Source organism: Ovis canadensis, chromosome 6, assembly GCF_042477335.2.
Source record: "Ovis canadensis isolate MfBH-ARS-UI-01 breed Bighorn chromosome 6, ARS-UI_OviCan_v2, whole genome shotgun sequence".
Lineage (NCBI taxonomy): Eukaryota > Metazoa > Chordata > Mammalia > Artiodactyla > Bovidae > Ovis > Ovis canadensis.
Genome location: NC_091250.1, coordinates 22,917,863 through 22,940,057, shown reverse-complemented (window position 1 = coordinate 22,940,057; position 22,195 = coordinate 22,917,863). Strand labels below are relative to the sequence as shown.

General features: G+C 37.7%; 1 protein-coding gene across 3 annotated transcripts in view; it reads left to right on the top strand.

Moving 5' to 3' along the window:
• The window catches only part of LOC138442283 (bifunctional heparan sulfate N-deacetylase/N-sulfotransferase 3), a 164,368-nt gene that overhangs the window by 130,650 nt on the left and 11,523 nt on the right, over positions 1-22,195 (top strand). For 2 of the 3 annotated variants that reach the window (XR_011446603.1, XR_011446604.1), the window contains 4 exons: positions 2,737-2,816; positions 8,756-8,930; positions 12,475-12,645; positions 14,312-14,421. Coding sequence is in view for 1 of the 3 variants with exons in the window: in XM_069593396.1 (XP_069449497.1) it covers positions 2,737-2,860; positions 8,756-8,930; positions 12,475-12,645; positions 14,312-14,421 (580 nt within the window). In the remaining 2 variants the exon portion in view is untranslated. Of the gene's footprint in view, positions 1-2,736; positions 2,861-8,755; positions 8,931-12,474; positions 12,646-14,311; positions 14,422-22,195 lie in introns of all 3 variants that reach the window. The other variant, XM_069593396.1, reaches the window with a different exon arrangement.

Here is a 22,195-nt window from a genome sequence, read left to right as displayed (position 1 = left end):
TTAACGGTCGCATCTCGGAAGCTTGGCAGATCAAGTTTGCTTCAGAAAGCCCTGCAGGATAGACTTCCTCTTGTGTTGCGCGAGATATGCAGACATTTTAATGTCATGGTTACATGGCAGAATCATTACTTGTCATCTTCTGCTCAATTGGGTTTCCAAATGTTTATGTTACAATGTATATATGACATTTACCTTTGGAAGGGAATTTTTAAATCCTTTTCATAGAAATTGAAATTTTCTGTTTTATAGAGATATAATTTACATATGATAAAATTCAACAACTTTAAATGCATAGTTTTATAAATCTTAGAAATTGTACACAGTGGTGTAACTACTACAACATTTAAGATTTAGAGCACTTCTGTCTCCCTAAAAAGTTTCTCCGCATCTTTTTTCTAGTCAGTTTTCCTTGCCCAATCCTTAGTCACAGAAAACCACCTTCTGGCACTGTAGTTTTGGCCTTTCTAGAATTTAACGTAAATGGAAATATAAAGTATCTTTTGTGTTGGACTTCCTTCACTTAGCATATTGCTTTTGAGATTCATCCCTATTGTATCTATTGATATTTTATGAGGTTATTTTTTAAGTGGACAGACATAGCTTCTTGTATCAATTCCATAAAAATTAATTCACTTTATTTTTAATCCTTAGTTTTGCCAAAAGTATTTTTCTGAATAATTTTGCATAAAGGTATAGTCATCTGGATATTCAAATATTTTTAGTGTTGAAACTAACAAAAACAGAAAACCTGAAGCTTTTTTTTTTAATTTTTGAATTTCTGGTTTTGTGTCTATGATTATATTGTTGAAATACACACACACACATGACAGTTTATTCAGACCCAAGAATATGAGTAGGTAAAGATAGAATTCAGAAACCACAACTTAATTTTTTGACCACTGATAAATTACAGTGTGCCTTTTACTGACTAGGCAGATAATTAGATTGTATTCATTTTTTTGCTTGTCTTATTAATGCTCATCATGCTATTAAAAGCAAGTAATATGATATAATACAATTCTTTAAAATAAAATTCAGAAAAGAATTTTATCAGTTGATCTCAGAAAGGATTGCCCTGTTTTCTTCTTTCACGTTGTAATAGCTATTCTTTTTGTCTTTACAAACACTATATTCTGTTTAATTTTTTAAAATGTATTACTGAATTTTAGCTCAAAAAATGTTATTTTTTTAAAATACAATATTCAGATATTGAGCTTTTTAACTATTTTTAAATAGATTACCTCACTTGACCCTCATAAAGCTGTGATAGCTAAGTATTTTCTTCCCTACTACACGGATAAGAACACTAAGACTCAGGTCATATATTTTTTGTTCAAGTTCAAACAGCTGGTAAGTGCTAGAAATAAAACTCTTGATCCTAGAAGTTATCAGACTCTGAAGTATGCTCTAGAAAGCTTTACTATGGACTCAAGTAATGGAACATTTTTTTTTCCCAAAAAGTTTTTTATTTTGTCCCGTATTTCTTGTAAGTCAATGATTCTTGAAGTGTGCTGAATCAGAAACTCTGGGATCAGGCCCAGCTCTGTTTTAAAGCCCTCTAGGTGAACCTGGGGCTTCTCTAATAGCTCAGTTGGTAAAGAATCTGCCTGCAATGCAGGAGACCCTGGTTCGATTCCTGGGTCAGGAAGATCCCCTGGAGAAGGGATAGGCTACCCATTTCAATATTCTTGGGCTTCCCTTGTGGCTCAGCTGGTAAAGAATCCACCTGCAAAGCAGGAGACCTGGGATCGATCCCTGGGTTGGGAAGATCCCCTGGAAAAGGGAAAAGCTACCTACTCTAGTATTCTGGCCTGGAGAATTCCAGGTCGCAGAGGTGGACACGACTGAGTGACTTTGACTTTCACTTCAGGTGAACCTGATGCATGCTAAAGTTCGAGAACCACTGTTTTAAGTCGAGTTTGTAAAGATCATTTTTACCTTGTATAGCATAGATTACTGTGTTTCATTCCCTATAGTTATCTATGATTGTAGATAAAATGTTCATTGTTTGCTTCATATAAAATCTAGGAACACTGCCTCTTCCAACTCATTGTTTTAGACAATATTGCTGTTGACAAGAGTTATTTGAACAAATCTATATGGGTACCTATGATATGTCACCTTCTTTCCAAAAATGCAAATTGTGTTATGTCATCAAGAAAAGGCACCAATTTTTTTTTCCAAATTTAGCAATTTAAACAATTTTGACACTACTTTGTATAGGTATGTAAGTACATTCAAACAAACAAACTGGTTAAAAGTTTATATTCTGTCTCAAATTAATAAGCTTTCATAGGCCTTGGGGGGAACTTTATAGGGGAAGCCAAGTATTAATATAATATGTTCAATTATGATGTCTTTCATTTATACAGTACTTTATTAATATCAAAATATCTTCAGGCACAATATGTCATTTTGTCCTCAGAGAAAGCCTAACAAATGATTAAGGCAGGTGATTTTCCACTGATAAGACAAAGCAAAAAGCCAAAGTCGATGACTGAACTGAGGTCAAAAGCCTGTTCTTGCAGTTCTTACAACAGGCCTTTTCTCACATAACACTGTCCTCATTTTTTAGAATTCCTTTCTTAAGATGCTGGTTATCTATTCAATTTAATTCAAGGATTACTTATATGTATGTGTTTGGATCATTGTAATACAGTTTATTAACAACTCGAATGCTAATAGTAAGAAACTGTTTTCATTCAATTAATCTCTGAACCTCTATTGTCTTTTCAGGAACCACTGCTTTGTATTTGTTCCTGGTTATGCATCCTTCCATCCTTAGTAACTCCCCCAGCCCAAAAACCTTTGAGGAGGTACAGTTCTTTAATAGAAATAACTACCACAGGGGGATTGATTGGTAAGATGGGTTATTAGTACAAATCTAAAAGCATATGTACTGTGCGCAGTATTAAATCAGTGCTTATAATCAGCATTTAAGTCTGTTAGCCTCAAACAGGAGTTATCTCTGTGCCTTGATTAAATGACATGAAGGAGCACAGAAACAAACTTTCCTCAGTTTATGAAGGGATTTGTCACCTCGAGAGACTCATGTGTAACTTTTACTTGCATTAATTATCTTTGATGGTAATTACAAATAAAAAGAGAAATACCTAATACACAAGAATTTCATTTTTCTCTACTCTTAAGAAAACTCATAATTTTCTGTTCTTATGTACTGTACATCAAAGTGATGCCACAGTTCACATATAATATACTATTTTGCTTTGGTACAAAAGGTAAATAAATAAAGTTAGACATGTGTATGCATTTCATGAGTAATGAAAGCTATTTTTTAAAAGCTTGGGGCTGGTGCATGAGGATGACCCAGAAAGATGTTATGGGGAGGGAGGTGGGAGGGGGGTTCATGTTTGGGAATGCATGTAAGAATTAAAGATTTTAAAATTTAAAAAATAAACTAAAAAAAATAAAAGCTATCAACAATATACAAAATTTGATTTTGGGCCTTTGAAATTAGAACCATATCAGCCATCTGAAAAAAAGAGTTAATTAAAATTAAAACTTAAAATGTCTACTATACACAAAATAGGTGATGTAGGAGGAATAGGTGTTACAAACAAACATGTTACTCCTAAAATGTATCTAGAAGTCTTTTAATGTACAAATTCTGTGCAGAAAGTGGTGTAAAAGTAAATTCTTATAACCACTATAGAGCATGAACATAAACATTTTGCGTGTAGTTTAGCATAAGGTGTTATATATTAACTTCTGTTGTCAGATTGCATGATCTCTATTTTATATGTATCAATGCCCTCAAGGTTTGCTTGTGAGCAGTCCAAATGGAAAGCTAAAGAAATGGATTGAGTATAAGCTGTGCTCCTGCTAGGATTTATATATATTCTAACTATTATATATTTTCTTGCCAATTCTTCAGCACACTGGTTGATACTGATTAATTATGTAGTATTAAATAATAGCTGTGAGAGTCAAGGATCCATCAACTACTTCAGCTGCTGTTTCCCACTGACTCAAATAAATATGCTTGTATACAGCAGAATAAAAAATTTAGTCCTTGATTACATCAAGATTAAAGGGATTGATTTAAAACTGCTTTGGAAGTAGAGAGGAATGCAATAATACTTAGATCCCACTTAAGAATATCTGTGAGAATATTCAATTTAAAAAACAAAGCTGTTCCTAAGACAGTAATGTGTATAGGGACTATAACAGGAATGAACAGTCCTTTAAGTGGTCTCCAAAGAGATGGTAGAAAACGAAAGATCGATTAAAGATTTTAATGATAACTTGCTAAAAATACCCCAATTGTAAACACTTTGATTGACAAATTATGCGTTTATAAAAGGCAGTTAATACAAACAACAATAACTAAATATCAATCTATTAGCAATAACTAGAGCTTGGCTCTCAAGGACAGCAAACGTATTCAGTCCTTAGACTGGCCTTGCCTGTCCCTGAATGTTAGCACCTCAGCAGTCCCTTTAAGACAACAGAGCCACAAGGTTGAAGTCTGTGTGTTTCAGTGTGCCAAGGTCACTTACAGAATTAGCCCAGGCACAGTTAGTTAACCTGGACACATGGATCTGTTCTTTCTGGAGAACTGGGCAAAACCAGGGCTTCCCTATCAGGCAACCTAAACACAGGCCTCGGGTACAAGCAAAGCAGGGCAAATGAAAATGAAAAAACTCCATCTTTGATCAAAAATAGCCAAGATTTGCAATCAGAATTTCCAAGAAAAATGTTTGATGTAGGCATACAGTTAAGTTTTATATTCTACGGTTTGGTATTATCTTTTATAATTACTTGGGGAGGCAGCGGATGGTTGGAGCAGCACATGGAGGGCCGTACAACCCCGCTAACATTTAGAAACCCTAAACATCTTAATCTGGCTCTGAGTAAAATCACTTAGAAACACAGGGTCAACCCAGAAACAAATAAATGTGGAGTGTTGCAAAATTTACATCTTTCAGTTTTAAGAAAAAGTTCTGAGCTGTTATGGGAGTAGCAAAGCTTAAATGAGGCAGGCATTTCACATTTAACCCCCAAATTATTAAACCACTCTACTCTGCTCACCAATTCTTTGAATAACCTGAATTCACATTCTCCAAATGTGGACCTGTTTCCACCCTGGAAATATGAAGCTGAATTCTTTACCATCTTGTGTATTCAGCAAATACTTTTCAAGTACCCATAAGTACCAGCCAGTATATTAGAAAAATGTGGGCACATAAGCAAACAAGAACTGGCCCCTGCTTTTTCCATGAGCCCCTGGAGTCAGACAAAATCAATAGAGTTTAGGTCCAAGATCCAGAACTGCCTGAGGACTATTTCAGGGCCTAAAGTGCCGTAGGTATAGAGGACTACCAGGAAGGTGGCACAGTTTTCAGATGTTAAAAGTTATCTGATTTCAGTACCTCCTGCCATTCTTTTGTGATTTTTGGATCCTTTCCCAGAATAAGCAAGCTTGGACCAAATAAGATACCAATAAAACACTTGACATGACCTTAGCACCCCCGGAACAAGTGTGGGCATCTAAATTAAAAAGTGTCCTAAATTTTGGCACCTTCTATTAATACACTGTAGACCAGAACAGATAGCAGATCAAACTTTCCAGAAATGTTTACATGTCTTTACCCCTAAAAGAAAGGAACGCCAGCATGACATATGACCAACGAAGCAATTTCCAGAAAAACAGAAGATGATTTCTGTGCTGCGCAGAGTTTGAAGACACCACTTTGTTGTGCCAGCCAAATTATGTAATATGATAACAACTGGAATCCTTCTAGGAGCTTTACTGTGTGCATGGGAGAAAACAACACACTACAAAAAGAACTCACCACATAAATGTTACTGGCTCTCTTTTTCACTAATTATTGAACTACCTTGTCTTGGTAGCTCAAAATCATTGTGGCTTATGAATTGGAGACAGTGTAGGTCTGGAGGGTGAGGCCTTTATTATAAAATGCAAGAAACCCTAAACGTTAAATTTGCCCGACCTTTCTAAAGAGGCCCCTTTGCCTTCAAAAGATGTTCTTTGATGCTTCAGAAACACCCATTATCATCTGTTGAATTCACTTCTATTTGACATTTTGTGCAAATGGCACATTATACAAATTCCATTACATCCTACATTTCTGTGCTTCAGGCTACAGGTATGTATTCCTGTCTTCACTCTGCTTGTGAAAAATCTCACCTCACTTAAGGATACGGAACCTGACCTTAGAAAATCTGATAGTATTTCATATCTGGGAATATGTACTATTTAAACTTCTATAATTATTCTAACAAATATCTTACAAATAGCTGTGAAAACAAGAGAAGCAGAAAGCAAAGGAGAAAGGAAAGATATAAGATCTGAATGCAAAGTTCCAAAGAATAGCAAGAAGAGATTAAAAAGCCTTCCTCAGCGATCATTGCAAAGAAATAGAGGAAAACAACAGAATGGGAAAGACTAGAGATCTCTTCAAGAAAATTAGAGATACCAAGGGAACATTTCATACAAAGATGGGCTTGATAAAGGACAGAAATGGTATGGACCTAACAGAAGCAGAAGATATTAAGAAGAGAGGGCAGGAATACACAGAAGAACTGTATAAAAAAGATCTTCACGACCCAGATAATCACGATGGTGTGATCACTCACCTAGAGCTAGACATTCTGGAATGTGAAGTTAAGTCAGCCTTAGAAAACATCACTATGAACAAAGCTAGTGGAGGTGATGGAATTCCAGTTGAGCTATTTCAAATCCTGAAAGATGATGCTGTGAAAGTGCTGCACTCAATATGCCAGCACATTTGGAAAACTCAGCAGTGGCCACAAGACTGGAAAAGGTCAGTTTTCATTCCAATCCCAAAGAAAGGCGATGCCAAAGAATGCTCAAACTACCACACAAGTGCACTCATCTCACATGCTAGTAAAGTAATGCTCAAAATTCTCCAAGCCAGGCTTCAGCAATACGTGAACCATGAACTCCCTGATGTTCAAGCTGGTTTTAGAAAAGGCAGAGGAACCAGAGATCAAATCACCAACATCCGCTGGATCATGGAAAAAGCAAGAGAGTTCCAGAAAAACATCTATTTCTGCTTTATTGACTATGCCAAAGCCTTTGACTGTGTGGATCACAATAAACTGTGGAAAATTCTGAAAGAGCTGTGAATACCAAACCACCTGACCTGCCTCTTGAGAAACCTATATGCAGGTCAGGAAGCAACAGTTAGAACTGGACTTGGAATAACAGACTGGTTCCAAATAGGAAAAGGAGTACATCAAGGCTGTATATTGTCACCCTGGTTATTTAACTTATATGCAGAGTACATCATGAGAAACGCTGGTCTGGAAAAAACACAAGCTGGAATCAAGATTGCCAGGAGAAATATCAATAACCTCAGACATGCAGAGGACACCACCCTTATGGACAAAGTGAAGAACTAAAAAGCCTCTTGATGAAAGTGAAAGAGGAGAATGAAAAAGTTGACTTAAAGCTCAACATTCAGAAAATGAAGATCATGGCATCTGGTCCCATCACTTCATGGGAAATAGATGGGGAAACAGTGGAAACAGTGTTAGACTTTATTTTTTTGGGCTCCAAAATCACTGCAGATGGTGACTGCAGCCATGAAATTAAAAGATACTTACTCTTTGGAAGGAAAGTTATGACCAACCTAGATAGCATATTCAAAAGCAGAGACATTACTTTGCCAACAAAGGTCCATCTAGTCAAGGGTATGGTTTTTCCAGTGGTCATGTATGGATGTGAGAGTTGAACTGTGAAGAAAGCTGAGCGCCGAAGAATTGTGGCTTTTGAACTGTGGTGTTGAAGAAGACTCTTGTGAGTCCCTTGGACTGCAAGGAGATCCACCCAGTCCATCCTAAGGGAGATCAGTCCTGGGAGTTCATTGGAAGGACTGATGCTAAAGCTGAAACTCCAGTACTTAGGCCACCTCATGTGAAGAGTTGACTCATTGGAAAAGACTCTGATGCTGAGAGGGATTGGGGGCAGGAGAAGAAGGGGACGACAGAGAATGAGATGGCTGGATGGCATCACCAACTCGATGGACATGAGTTTGAGTAAACTCCAGGAACTGGTGATGGACAGGGAGGCCTGGTGTGCTGTGATTCATGGGGTCACAAAGAGTTAGACACGACTGAGCAACTGAACTGAACTGAATTATTTTAAACAACATAAATGGCTCTTAATGTGAAAAAATAAGCAAACAGGCAGTGTTTTCACACCAAATCTGTACTGCCCTTTGACACTTTATAGTTGAATAAGGGCAACACACTGGTGGGAATTAAATTATCTTTTCTTGTGATGAGGTAAAGATGTTTTGTCTAAGTCTGTTTAAAATGGCTTTGAACTAAACACACTATTTGTTTTGATCCAGTTTCTTTTTGGCTGAGCACTCATATTTGTCTGGCTCCAGAGGCTCATGCAGTACAATATTTCTGCTTTTAGATACATTTTATACAGTTAGGGTGATTATTGCCACTTGGTGCCTTTGTATCTACATTTTTGTTATTTCCCATACCTTTTTATTGATATTAAATAGAATACAAAGAAAATGTATTTAGAAAAGCATTTTGAAAATACACTGTTAGTGTTCTGTATGTTTTTTCCTTGGTAACAGGCTTGTGGGACAAATGCCTTAAAGAAAAAGCCTTTTTTTTTTTTTTAGAAAACAAATGAATTTTGTTTGTGGGACACCTTTACCATCTTTGACTCACCAGTGTATGAGTATAAACCAGAGTTTCATTCTGAGAACTATTCCCTTTCTAGGTACATGGATTTCTTCCCAGTCCCATCTAATGTTACCACTGATTTTCTATTTGAGAAGAGTGCCAACTACTTCCACTCAGAGGAAGCTCCTAAAAGGGCGGCTTCTTTGGTCCCCAAAGCCAAGATCATCACCATTCTCATTGACCCATCAGACCGAGCATATTCCTGGTACCAGGTAAGGAAAATACTGACAAAACCCAGCAAGTAGAAGAGGAGTATAGAGAAGGGAGGGTGGTTTTCAGTAAAAGTCACCGCCTCAGGTTTTAACAAAAAAGATTTGTTAGGTTTATATCTTCAAGAAAGTGGATAAATTTCCCTATGTTTCCATAGAGAAATGTTCCCTTTAGTTTTTATTAATTTTGCATTCATTTGATTAAAATGTATTAATACAATGAAGAAATTAAAGCAAACAATATATTATGTGCTTGTAATAGGTGCTTCTATATATCTGTATTTTAAAAGTAAAATGCTATAATTTAAAATCATTCTTTTCATCTAATATGTATATAATGCTGCTATTATTATCTCAGTTTTACAGACAAGAGATATACCTGATTCCACCGAAGCAGATATCAGAGGTTTTGTTCTGTAAAGGTCCAGAGAGTAAATATTTCAGGCTTTGCAGGCCATATAATTGCAACTCTTGCCATTGTATTGCAGAAGCAGCCATAGACAATATGTAAATTAATGAGCCTAACTGTGTTCCAGTAAAATGTATTTACAGAAACAAACAACAAGCAGAATGTAGCCCATGGACCATAGACTGATGACCCTGACTCTGAAAGAACTTAAATAACTGCTTGTGTTGAAGAAATAACCTAGCAGCAAAACAGAATATAAGAGCGAGTTCTTCATCCTTGAAAGCCCAGCCAGAGTCCCCTGTTTTAAGCCTCTTTCTCATATAAACATTGCCATTATTATGTTGGTTAGAACCTAGCACAGAAACGATCACTTTGAAAGAATTTTAACAGATTCTAATAATAAAACTTACACACCATACATTTTTACTGGAATAAACATTAAAAAATAATACTAAAAAAACTGCCTCAGTGATATTTTATTAATCACCAAGTGGAAAAAGTTTAATGAAAAACAGCAATATTAAATATAAGAACATAACAAAATTAATAGTCAGTGTCTTTAGTCTGTATTATTCTTAGTTAGGAGCTTCCCAGGTGGTACTAGTGGTGAAGAACCCACCTCCAAATGCGAGAGACATAATGAAACATGGGTTTGATCCCTGGGTCAGGAAGGTCCCCTGGAGGAGAGCATGACAACCCGCTGCAGAATTCTTGCCTGGAGAATCCCAAGGACAGAGGAGCCTGGTGGGTCCATAGAGTCGCAAAGAGTTGGACACAACTGCAGTGACGTAGCATAGCATACGGAGAAGGCAATGGCACCCCACACCAGTACTCTTGCCTGGAAGATCCCATGGACAGAGGAGCCTGGTGGGCTGCAGTCCATGGGGTCGCTAAGAGTCGGACATGACTGAGCGACTTCACTTTCACTTTTCACTTTCATGCATTGGAGAAGGAAATGGCAGCCCACTCCAGTGTTCTTGCCTGGAGAATCCCAGGGATGGTGGGCTGCCGTCTATTGGGTCACACAGAGTCGGACACGACTGAAGTGACTTAGCAGCAGCAGCAGCAGCAGCATAGCATAGCATCCTTAGTTATCATTCCTCAGTTTTGTAATTTAAAAACCACTTTCCTGATGTTCATGTGTTCATCCCTTCATTAAATAATTTTACTGACTACCACATGCAAAGCATTGTTTTAAGTATGATTTGAAAGTAAATTAACAAATGTGGATGCTATATTTGAGATTGCTTTCAGTCTAATTGGAGAAATATGTTTAAATAACCAGTCTATAAATCAGAAAGTATTAAGTGACAGATAGACTCCTACAGAGTAATAAAGCCTACCTGATAAAGACCACCAGGGACAAGTTAGATGTATTAATTGGCTGCAGCGGAGGAGCCTGAACACTTGAAGAACTATCAGGCATTTCCCTAAAGAGAGGGAGGATTTGTATGATAGGGAGAAATGTAGATAAAATTAACATGAACTGTTTGATAGGTGCAAGCAGGGCCAGGGCTGAAAAACAGACCAAGAGACTTACTTCCTTAGAAACTCTAAAGTTAAGATAAACATGGAATGTTATATCCTTTATCTGAAACTCTGCACCTGGGCTGGAAATAAGGCTGCTTCTCTGAATTAAAGTGACCCAAAAAGCTCTGATTCACCAGGCAGGACTGGATGCTGCATTCTCACCGATCTCATACATCTAAATTTCTGACAAACTATGATATTAGAGAACAAAGTTTCTCAGCATGGGGTCCTTTTTTTCAACAAAAGCCATTTTTCCAGGTTCACTAAAGAAAGAACAGATTGTCAGGAAAGGTTTCATGGCTGGGACAGAGTAGGAAAAGATCATGGGATCTTAACAGGCATATTGATAATACTCCGCATAACAGGGAGTGGACATCCTGGAAAAATGAAATCCACAATTCCACACTAATCAGTCATGCCCAACTCCTAGAACCATCCTTTAAACCCAAAACACGGCAAATTGACTGATTTGATCTTGCGCCTTTTACCTTTACTGCTAGGTATCTAGAGAAAAAAGAAAACACGCCTTAATTGACTCAAAAGGAAGCAGAAAATTGGAGCTTGGCAACCACTTAGCCCCTGAAAAATTGAGAATTTGCTGAAAAAGGAAGCTTCAAGGCTGAATGCTAACAAAACATCCTAAATATTACAAATAAATCACTCCACAGTGGCAAAATGCAGGCCTCAACAAAGTCTAGTAGAGTTTGTAGTATAGTAATTTGAATCTCAATTGCAGCAAATTTGCTGTTCAACTAGATGTGGTAAACATCCACAGACCCACCACTAAGCCTGAATATTTATTGGTCAATTTAGGGAAAAGGTGATTTCCTCAGACCCCTGGGCCTGAGCCTGAGCCATTATGAAATGCTTTCCTTTTAGGATTGCTGCTATCTGCATTTTCTATACAGTAAGTGGTTCTGATTCATCGCAGAGGTTACCATTAGGTAAAATAATCTTGGCTTTTAGATGCTAGAGTGTGTATGATAAAAGCTGTGGATTTCAGATAATGCACTTGTCAAGAGTTTTCACCAGTTTCTCTATTTGAATAGCCCATAGGGTTTTTCTCATCTAAAACTGCATTACTAGATGGGACAAAACTATCTGGCAGAACTGGCAGAGTGTTTTGTGCATTATGGATATTAACTGGACATGATAAATGGTTTCTTACGGGCTGAAAGGAGGTGTTAAGGCAACTTTCAAAAGTTTACTTTCAGAATAATATATATATACACACTATGGAAATGACTCAGAAAAATAGGTTAAGAAATTCTATCAAGACGAATTCCGCCTCTACCAAATAATTCTTAAACATATACTCTCATCAGTGTTGTAATTATGGAAATGACTCAGAAAAATAGGTTAAGAAATTCTATCATGAAGAATTCCGCCTCTACCAAATAATTCTCAAACATATACTCTCATCAGTGTTGTAATTTTAAAGCCTGATGCTCCAAGCAAGCATTTTCATCCTTTATTAATTGCAAAACAAATAACTCTCCCTCAGTGAGGCACTCCTTCCTTTAGCTTTGCGACTTGTCACAGAGATTGGTTTTTAATTATTTATGCCTATGGTTCACGTCGGTTTAATTATCCACCTTTTCATCACAGCATCAGCGATCACACGAAGACCCTGCGGCTCTGAAATTCAGTTTCTACGAAGTGATCTCAGCTGGGCCCCGTGCACCCTCCGAGCTGAGAGCCTTGCAGAAGAGATGTTTGGTCCCAGGGTGGTATGCCAGCCACATTGAGAGATGGCTTGTTTATTTCCCCCCCTTTCAGGTATTGAGCGATAAGAATCTACATCATAGTACAGTCTCATTAAGTCAATGACTTTGCCTCTAGGATAGAGGACGTTTTTTACTCATTAAAACATGACTAGCATTTACTCTTTGGCTGTAACTGAGACCCTGGCAAACAATGACAGGCAGAGGTAGAAAAACTAAATCTCTTTCTAGAAGTATTTCAGGATAATTCTCCCTGCCCTATTTTCTAGTGCATGCCTTTCCTGATTGTTAAGAGCTTCAGAAGCTTGATACTCCTGATGCTGATTCTGAGAATAAAGCTTGAGACCCTCTTAACCAAACAAGGCAAACACTGTTTTGCTTTCAGTGACATTATTTCCCTTTGAACCACCTTGCTTGATTTTTCACGAGTCCTGTGTTTTCCTTGGCGTCCTTGTTTCTCTCTTTTGCCTAGTGTTAGCCTAGATTACAAAACCAGCCCCTGCACTGGATTGCATAAAGCAATCTAATCACATCAGACACAGTGTATACCTGTGTGTCTAGAACCATGCTAGCCACAATGATCGGAGAAGGCAATGGCAACCCACTCCAGTCTTCTTGCCTGGAAAATCCCATAGATGCAGGAGCTTGGAAGGCTGCAGTCCATGGGGTCGAGAAGAGTAGGACATGACTGAACAACTTCACTTTCACTTTTCACTTTCATGCACTGGAGAAGGAAATGGCAACCCACTCCAGTGTTCTTGTCTGGACAATCCCAGGGACGGCAGAGCCTAGTGGGCTGCCATCTATGAGGTCGCACAGAGTCGGACACGACTGAAGCGACTTAGCAGCAGCAGCAGCAGCCAAAATGATACCATACATGCAAGCATATATGGCTATTTATATTTCTTTTCAAATTATATAAAATTAAAAATTGTTTCTCAGTCACTTTAGCCACATTTCAAATGTTCAATAGCCACCAGTTAGATACCACACCCTCACAGTATGTCCATCAACACAGGAATTTCTAATGAACAATGCTGGTGTAAACTAAATAGAAACACTCAAGAAGATGTGGGAACCGGAATTGCTCTCCAGGCATTATGGCCCTTCATCACCATCCCCTGTCATTTATCTTGCTGGGACCACCCTCTTCCCTCACCAGAGTAACAAGCAAATTCTTCCCTTTAATCTGCTGAGGAACTTCTGTTTACTTTAAGGTTTTCTGGGACTCTTACCTTTTTCTCCAAATGGATTATCAAAGAATTTCTAAAAACTTTACAGTGCTGCTCCTTTGACTGGAATCATGGATAATATGTCCTCTGTCTCATGGTACCTGGTCCGGTCACTTTTCTTCTTCCCTACAAGTCTTCCCACCTTGAATCATGGAATCATTGCTTTATCTGTTTTTAAAGTTGATTTTCATTTGTGATTTTATAGTTACCTTTCTTAAGCTCTCTTGGTACTCTCAAATTTTTTTGTTTTCATAGTGTTTACAGGAAGTCTCAAACTATAAAACATGAATGCATTTAATTAGTGTGATTTATTTTTTGTTCCATGCCATTAATGAGGATGGCCTGGTTACGTCTTAGCAACAATGAATGCAAATCCCCTCAGTACAGTGTCTTTCATGGGATAAATTCAAAGTGCAGAATTTTTGTATCATGCTATTACATGTCTTTTTCCAATTTGCATTGTCTTTTTTTTTCCCTTTGGTCACTTAGCTGCTAATTATTGATGGGCAACAGCTAAGAACTGATCCTGCTACAGTGATGGATGAAGTACAGAAGTTTCTAGGAGTCTCTCCTCATTATAATTACTCAGAAGCATTAACGTAAGTTTATATTCTAATTAATTTATTGAAGTTTCAGCAGAGAGCTGATTTTAGAAAAGCTGTCGTTTGGTGATGCAGCTATTGAGTTAGCTGCCCCTTACATACTGATTATTTTCCAGTTGATGTTAACCACTTGAGAAAGAACATGTCAACAGTTTGGCTATGAAATGTCCAAAGTCCTCTATTGATTTCTAACTAGGGAAGTTTTCTCTGGACGGGAAAGAGAGGAAGAAGGCATTTTAAGTCTTAAAAGCAACAGCTAACTGTAAAAGAGGTTACTGGAACTGTGTTGGAAGCACTAAGCCTATTTAACCAGACAGCATTGAGACCTCTTGGAAGTATAAGAAGACCTTTTGAACTAGGTGGTTTATGAGCTCCTCTCTCTTTTGTGTAATTTTAAAAAACGAACATTGCACAGCAATAAATAGCCCAATACGTGCTTGAATAAGCAGAGAGAGAGGCGCTATTATTACTCTTATACATACTTCCAATTTTTGGTCTTTACCCACTGTATGACTAACCTTGTCACCTTTTCTTCAGAGGCCTCAGCTGTTACAGCTCCTGTCTGGTTTTCTTTTGCTGGTTCCCACTGATTTGCTGAGGTAGTCTCTCCCATCAGGGTGGGGGCCACGGTGACACAAGAAAAGCAAGGATTTAAGGACCCCACAAATACCTGAGAGTGAGTGGCCAAGGTACCTGCCGCTCTTGCCTCACTTTGATCCTGACTCTGGGCTTTATCTAACATTTTAAATAAAACCTCCATCTGACTTTCTCCATTTATGCTACTGTTGTTGCTGTTTAGTCGCTTAGTCCAACTCCTTGTGAGTGTCCAACTCTTTATGACCACAAGGACTGTAGCCCGCCAGGCTCCTCTGTCTCTGTCTTCTCCAGGGAAGAATACTAGAGTGGGTTGCCATGCTTCCCTCCATGGGAGCTGCCCAACCAACCCAGGGGTTGAACCCACGTCTCCTGCTTGGCAAGGCAGGTTCTTTACCACTGAGCCTCCTGGGAAGCCCAGCAATCAGATGTGTGAGGGATGTGTTTCTTCCTTTTTCACATGCAACTGGAACAAGCAACTGAGAGAGCCTGAGTTGGATGAGCCATGGACCTGGCTCTCACTGTAGTATATATATAACATATATAATATAATTTTATATTTTACATATATGTAATATATATATAATTTTAGGGTTACAGACAGCCTTAAAGAAACCAATTAAGACTGTATTATGGGATTCTTCCATTCTATTTCTCAGTATAAAACTCAGTTCTATAGATCAATTGATTTTCTCTTTTCATTGTACTCTTCATGCTATAGCAGTTTAGAAAGTGAGATACAGGATTCCTTTACTTTTCACCATCCCTTACAGAAAAAGGTTTGCAGACAGCCATATAATATTGCAAACATCTTGCCTAAATCATATGTAGAGACACACATGTAGGAGAGATATTTTGATTTAGAGGACAAAGGAACAGGTGGAACTCAAGAGTTTTGAGCTTCCTCTCTAAGAGTCATTTACTCTGTTGTTACTGTTAACCTTCTGACCTTCATGTTTTCTACAGTGAGAGTCCTATCAGAGCTTTGGTGAGCTGAGTTAAGTACCACACAGACACTAGCCTCAGGTATTTAACTTTCAGCTTGACCTTAAAGAAAACTGAGTGATTTTAGCTTCAGTTAGAAATTCGAGCCCACTTTCTTCTTTATGTCTTTTTAAGTATCTCTTAGAAAAGAAAGCTTTTATTTTCTAAACAGGTTTCTAACTCAAGTTGGCTTATCTTTGAATCTTTTTTTCTAGAGTATATAGCAAAGCAATGCATTTCAGAAAGAAGAATTGGAGTATTTTATAAAGACATAATCTCTTTTTCTTATGGAATGGTCCTTGACCTGCATGCTGTGTATTTCTCCCCTTTGTATCCAGCTCAGCACAAGCTTTTTATTCACCTCCACTGCCAAGTAAAGGGAGTGTAAACTTAAAGGAAATAATACCAAAGCAAAGTACTATATACAAAGAACTGTGGGTCACTTTGCACCTGGGATGTATCTGACTAAAATTACCCGTTATATGGTTCTGTAGCCTGGTTGGGGGCTCAGTGGGTGCAGTAGCAAGATAAGATTTATGTAGTCTCTGAAACCACAGTTTCTGGTCCAGCAGGGCTGCTCAGGCACTCACCCTGCTGATAAAGATAAGGTACTGCCATTCAGTTTCTTTTCCTATTCTCTTGTCAATCAGTTGGCCGGACACACTTTGGAAAAAACAGCAGTGTATCTGTTGTAGAATATTTGGAATGTCATGTCATTGACTTAGGTCTGAATTCTCCTTCACCCATGCCCTTTGCAGTTGTTCTGAATCCTGCCCTCAAAATTTAGTTATTCTTGTTAAGATAACTGTACTGGTAAGTTGTTTCTCTGGTGCTTTGGACATGTTGGGGATGACTGGGTGTACAAAATGCATGTTCTCAAGAATGTCTTTAACTGCATTATATTTTTCCTGCTAAGGATAGTGAAGACTACCTCTTTGGTAGTTAAAAAATTATTTAAAGCCTTCTGATAATGTACTAAACTGCAAACAGATATGAATTCTCAACTAACCACATAAATTCAGTTCTTTGCACACAATACAATAAATCAATGAAACTAGACCTTTGCAAAAGTTTTACCATACAGTTTTGGCACAAAAGAGTACTCCACTGTAAGAGATCTACAGTCTCCTGGTTATCTTCAATATAAAAACATTCCAATTTCAAAACTATTTTCGAGAAAAATGGCAATAAATCTCCATCATTAAGAGTATTATTTAGTCCATTCCACAGTCACTACAGAAGAGTTCAAGACTTCCAAATTTCATAAAGTAATGGACGGTCGATATCTTAAAATGACTTAGTACTGTCATCATGGATTTTAGGTGATATGCTGAATACATAAAAATCTTATCTTCTTGGGACTTTCCTGGTTGTTCAGTGGTTAAGGCTTCGTGCTTCCAATGCAGGGAGCACGGATTCAGTCTCCGGTCAGGGAACTAATATCTCACAAGCTGTGTGGTGCAGCCAAAATAAAACCGTTTTTAGAAATCAGATTTTCTTAGTGAGTGTGGTTGTTATCGGAAATAAGCTTTAAAAAATATGAATGGGAACTTTCTCATTCAGTTAAGTAATTCACATTTTACAATTCTTGTTCCACATAACCTTAATCATTAAACTATAAACAGGATTGATATACCAACATTATTTTAGCTTGTATATTATGTGTTATATAGTGTTTAAGCTGTCTAATCATTTAAGGAAAACCAGGAAAAATAATGCTCAGTGCGGCGTTGTGCTAAACTGAACTAGCACATACAGTTTCTTTATGTGTTAAAACTAAAATGAAAGTTTTTTTATAAACTTTATAAAATAAAATGAAAAAATGTAAACTTTTAATTTTCCCATGAATATATCCACTAACGATTATATCCAGCCACCAATGACTGTGACAAGTCTTCACACGTACTGAACCTGACATCTCTATTTCTCAGTTAACCTGTTCATTAACATGAATGAAACCAGACTGAGTTATATGAATTTTTAATAATAATTTACTATGAAAATTTCAATAAATGAACAATAAGGATTTGAAGGTGAATAGTTAAATGAAGATTGTGTATGTGTGTGTATTTTGTTCTATGGATGGGGTTACCTAAGTCATAGAGAACTGAAGCTGCTTCTGTTGTTTCTAATATCACTTCCTCTGGCAACCAAATCTATTGGTCAAAGAATCCTTTCCCATTTTAGATGAGTTTAGTAAAATTGTGCCAAAATAAAAGTATTTTGGTAGCAAAAAACAGTAGCCATAGTAGCTAAAATCTGCTGGTTCTTAAATGACCTGTGAAACAGCTGGAAATGCTAAGTGAAATGGAAGAAAATAATCTACTCCAATTTCATATAAATTTGTTTTAAAAGTGGTTATAACATTTCAAAATCAGTATACATTTATATGTTCTAAATACTTTATATATATAACAATACTATGTGCTGGGTACTAAGTGCTGGGTACCAAGCCAAAAGTCACTCAAAAGTAAGCTGAGGAGGCAGGACTGAAACACACTTATTCCTCTGGAGTCTGCACTGCCAGTCTACTAATCTCTTCAAACTGGCACAAAAGCCAGAGAAAATAATACTGTGAAGTTTTACTAATGAATAGGATAACAAGAGGAAGTATTTCCTTTAAAAAACTGAAACCTTAAAATGAGTTTTTTATGTTGTCTCAGACATTATTATAAAAAGACTTCATTTCTACAGAAATGCGCATCAAGACTATAGTGAGGTACCACCTCACACCAGTTAGAATGGGCATCATTAAACTCTACAAATAAATGCTGGAGGGGGTGTGGAGAAGAGAGAACCCCCTACACTGTTGGTGGGAATGTAAGTTGGTGTAGCCACTATGGAAAACAGTATGGAGGTTCCTCAGCAAACTAAAAATAGAATTACCATGTGATCCAGGGTTCCAATCCTGGGAATATATCTGAACAAAACTGTAATTCAAAAAGAATACATGCAGCCATTCATACCAGCACTATTCACAATAGCCAAGACACGGAAACAACCTAATTGTCCATCAACAGATGAATGGATAAGGAAGATGTGGTATGTATATACAATGGAATAATACTCGGCCATGAAAAAGAAAGAAAGAATGCCATTTACAGCACCATGGATGCCACTAGAGATTATCATACTACGTGAATTAAGTCTGAGAGAGAAAAATACCATATGATATCACTTATATGTAGAATCTAAAATACAACACAAGTGAACCTATCTATGAAGGACAAACAGGCTCACAGACATAGAGAACTGACTTCCAATTGCCAAGGAGGCAATTGTCCTAGAGCCAGACATCCTGGAGTGTGAAGTCAAGTGGGCCTTAAGTCAAGTCATTATGAACAAAGCAGACGGAGGTGACAGAATTCCAGCTGAGCTACTTCAAATCCTAAAATATGATGCTGTTAAAGTGCTACACTCAATATGCCAGCAAATTTGGAAAACTCAGCAGTGGCCACAGGACTGGAAAAGGTCAGTTTTCATTCCAATCACAAAGAAAGGCAATGCTGAAGAATGTTCAAATTATTGCACAGTGGCCCTCATTTCACATGCCGGCAGAATTATGTTCAAAATCCTTCAAGCTAGGCTTCAGCAATAGGTGAACCAAGAACTTCCAGGTGTCCATGCTAGATTTAGAGAAGGTAGAGGAACAAGAGATCATATCACCAATATACACTGGATTATAGAAAAAGCAAGGGAATTCTAAAAAAAATCTACTTCTGCTTCACTGACTATGCTAAAGCCTTTGACTATGTAGATCACAACAAACTGGAATATTCTTAATGACATGGGAATACCAGAGCTCATTACCTGCCTGAGAAACCTGTATGTAGGACAAGAAGCAACAGTTAGAAATGGACATGGAACAACAGACTGGTTCCAAACTGGGAAAAGATTACATCAAGGCTGTATATTGAACCCTCCTTATTTAACTTAAATGCAGAGTATATCATTCGAAATGCCAGGCTGGATGAATCACAAGGTGGAATCAAGATTGCTAGGAGAAATATCAACAACCTCAGATATACAGATGATACCACTCTAATAGCAGAAAGTGAAGAGGAATTAAAGAGCCTCTTGATGAGGGTGAAAAAGGAGAGTGAAAAAGCTGGCTTAAAACTCAGCATCCATAAAACGAAATTATGGCATCCAGTCCTATCGCTTCATGGCAAATAAATGAGGAAAATGTGGAAATAGTGTCAGATTTCATTTTCTTGGGCTCCAAAATCTATGCAGATGGTGACTGCAGGCACAAAATAAAAGAAACTTGCTCCTTGAAAGAATAGCTATGACAAACCTGGACAGTGTTTTAAAAAGCAGAGATATCACTTTGCTGACATAGGTCCATATAGTCAAAGCTATGGTTTTCCAGTAATCATGTATGGATATGAGAGTTGGACCATAAAGAAGGCTGAGCACTGAAGAACTGATGTTTTCAAACTGTGGTGCTGGAAAGACTCTTGAGAGTCCCTTGGACAGCAAGGAGATCAAGCCAATCAATCTTAAAGAAAATCAACACTGAATATTCATGCAAGGACTGCGGCTGAAGTGCCAATATTTTGGCCACCTGATGTGAAGAGCCAACTCGTTGGAAAAGACCCTGATGCTGGGAAAGATTGAAGGCAAGGGAAGAGGGGGTGACAGAGGATGAGATGGTTGGATGTCACCACTGACACAATGGACATGAGCCTGAACAAACTCCAGGAGACAGTGAAGGAGAGGGAAGCCGGGTGTGCTGCAGATCATGAAGTTGCCAAGAGTCATACGTGACTCAGTGACTGAACAACAACAAAGGGGTGAGTGGGTGGGGGGAGGATGGACTGGGAGTTTGGGGTTAATTGATGCAAACTATTATATATAGAATGGGTGAACAACAAGGTCCTACTGTATAGCACCAGGAACTATAGTCAATGTCCCAGGATAAACCGTAATGGAAAAGAATATAAAAAAGAATATATATGGATGTACAACTGGCCATTTGGCTGTATAGCAGAAATTACACAACGTTGTAAATCAACTATCAGTTCAGTTCAGTTGCTCAATTGCTTCCGACTCTTTGAGACCCCATGGACTGTAGCACCCCAGGCATTCCTGTCCATCACCAACTCCCAGAGCTTGCTCAAACTCATGTCCATCGAGTTGGTGATGCCATCCAACCAACTCATCCTCTGTCATCCCCTTCTCCTCCTGCCTTCAATCTTTCCCAGCATCAGGGTCTTTTCCAATAGTTAGTTCTTCACATCAGGTGGCCACAGTATTGGAGCTGCAGCTTCAGCATCCATCCTTCCAATGAATATTCAGGACTGATTTCCTTTAGGATGGACTGGGTGGATCTCCTTGCAGTCCAAGGGACTCTCAAGAGTCTTCTCCAATACCACAGTTCAAAAGCATCAACTCTTCAAAGCTCAGAGTGTGGGATTGATATTCATATTTTCCACATAAATATCCAATTTTTCTAGTTCCATTTGCTTAAAAGACTGTCCTTTCCCACTGAACTACTTTTAAAAATCAGTTGACTGTAGATGGGTTGGTCTGTTTCTAGATTCTATTTTGTTCATTGATCCATTGGTTCCAATACTACATAGGCTTCATTATTGTGGCATTATAGTAAATCTTTAAATAAAATAGTATAAGATCTCCAGCTTTGATCTCCTCTTTCAAATTGTTTTGGCTTGTTTAAAACAAATTGTTAGCTTTTATTTCCATATACATTTTATAATCATCTTTTTAATTTCTACCCAAAAAAGCCCACTGGAATTTTGATTGAACTCACAGTGAATCTCTAGATAAATCTGGAGAGCATTGATATTTTAAAACTATATAGTCTTCTGATCTGTGAATATGGTACAGCTCTTCTTTTGTTTGTGTCTTCTGTAATTTCTCTTAACAATTGTCAGTACACAGATCTTGCACATATTTTGTTTTAAATTTTAAACAAAATAAATTTTATTTTGTTTTATTTTTTTTAAATTTTGTTTTAAATTTATGTTTTATGCTAAATTAAATGTGTTTTTATTTTGATTTCCAGTTGTTTACTGTTTACACTATAATTTTAAGAAAGAGCTGCTGCTACTGCTACTGCTGCTAAGTCGCTTCAGTCATGTCCGACTCTGTGTGACCCCATAGACGGCAACCCACCAGGCTGCTCCGTCCCTGGGATTCTCCAGGCAGGAACACTGGAGTGGGTTGCCAT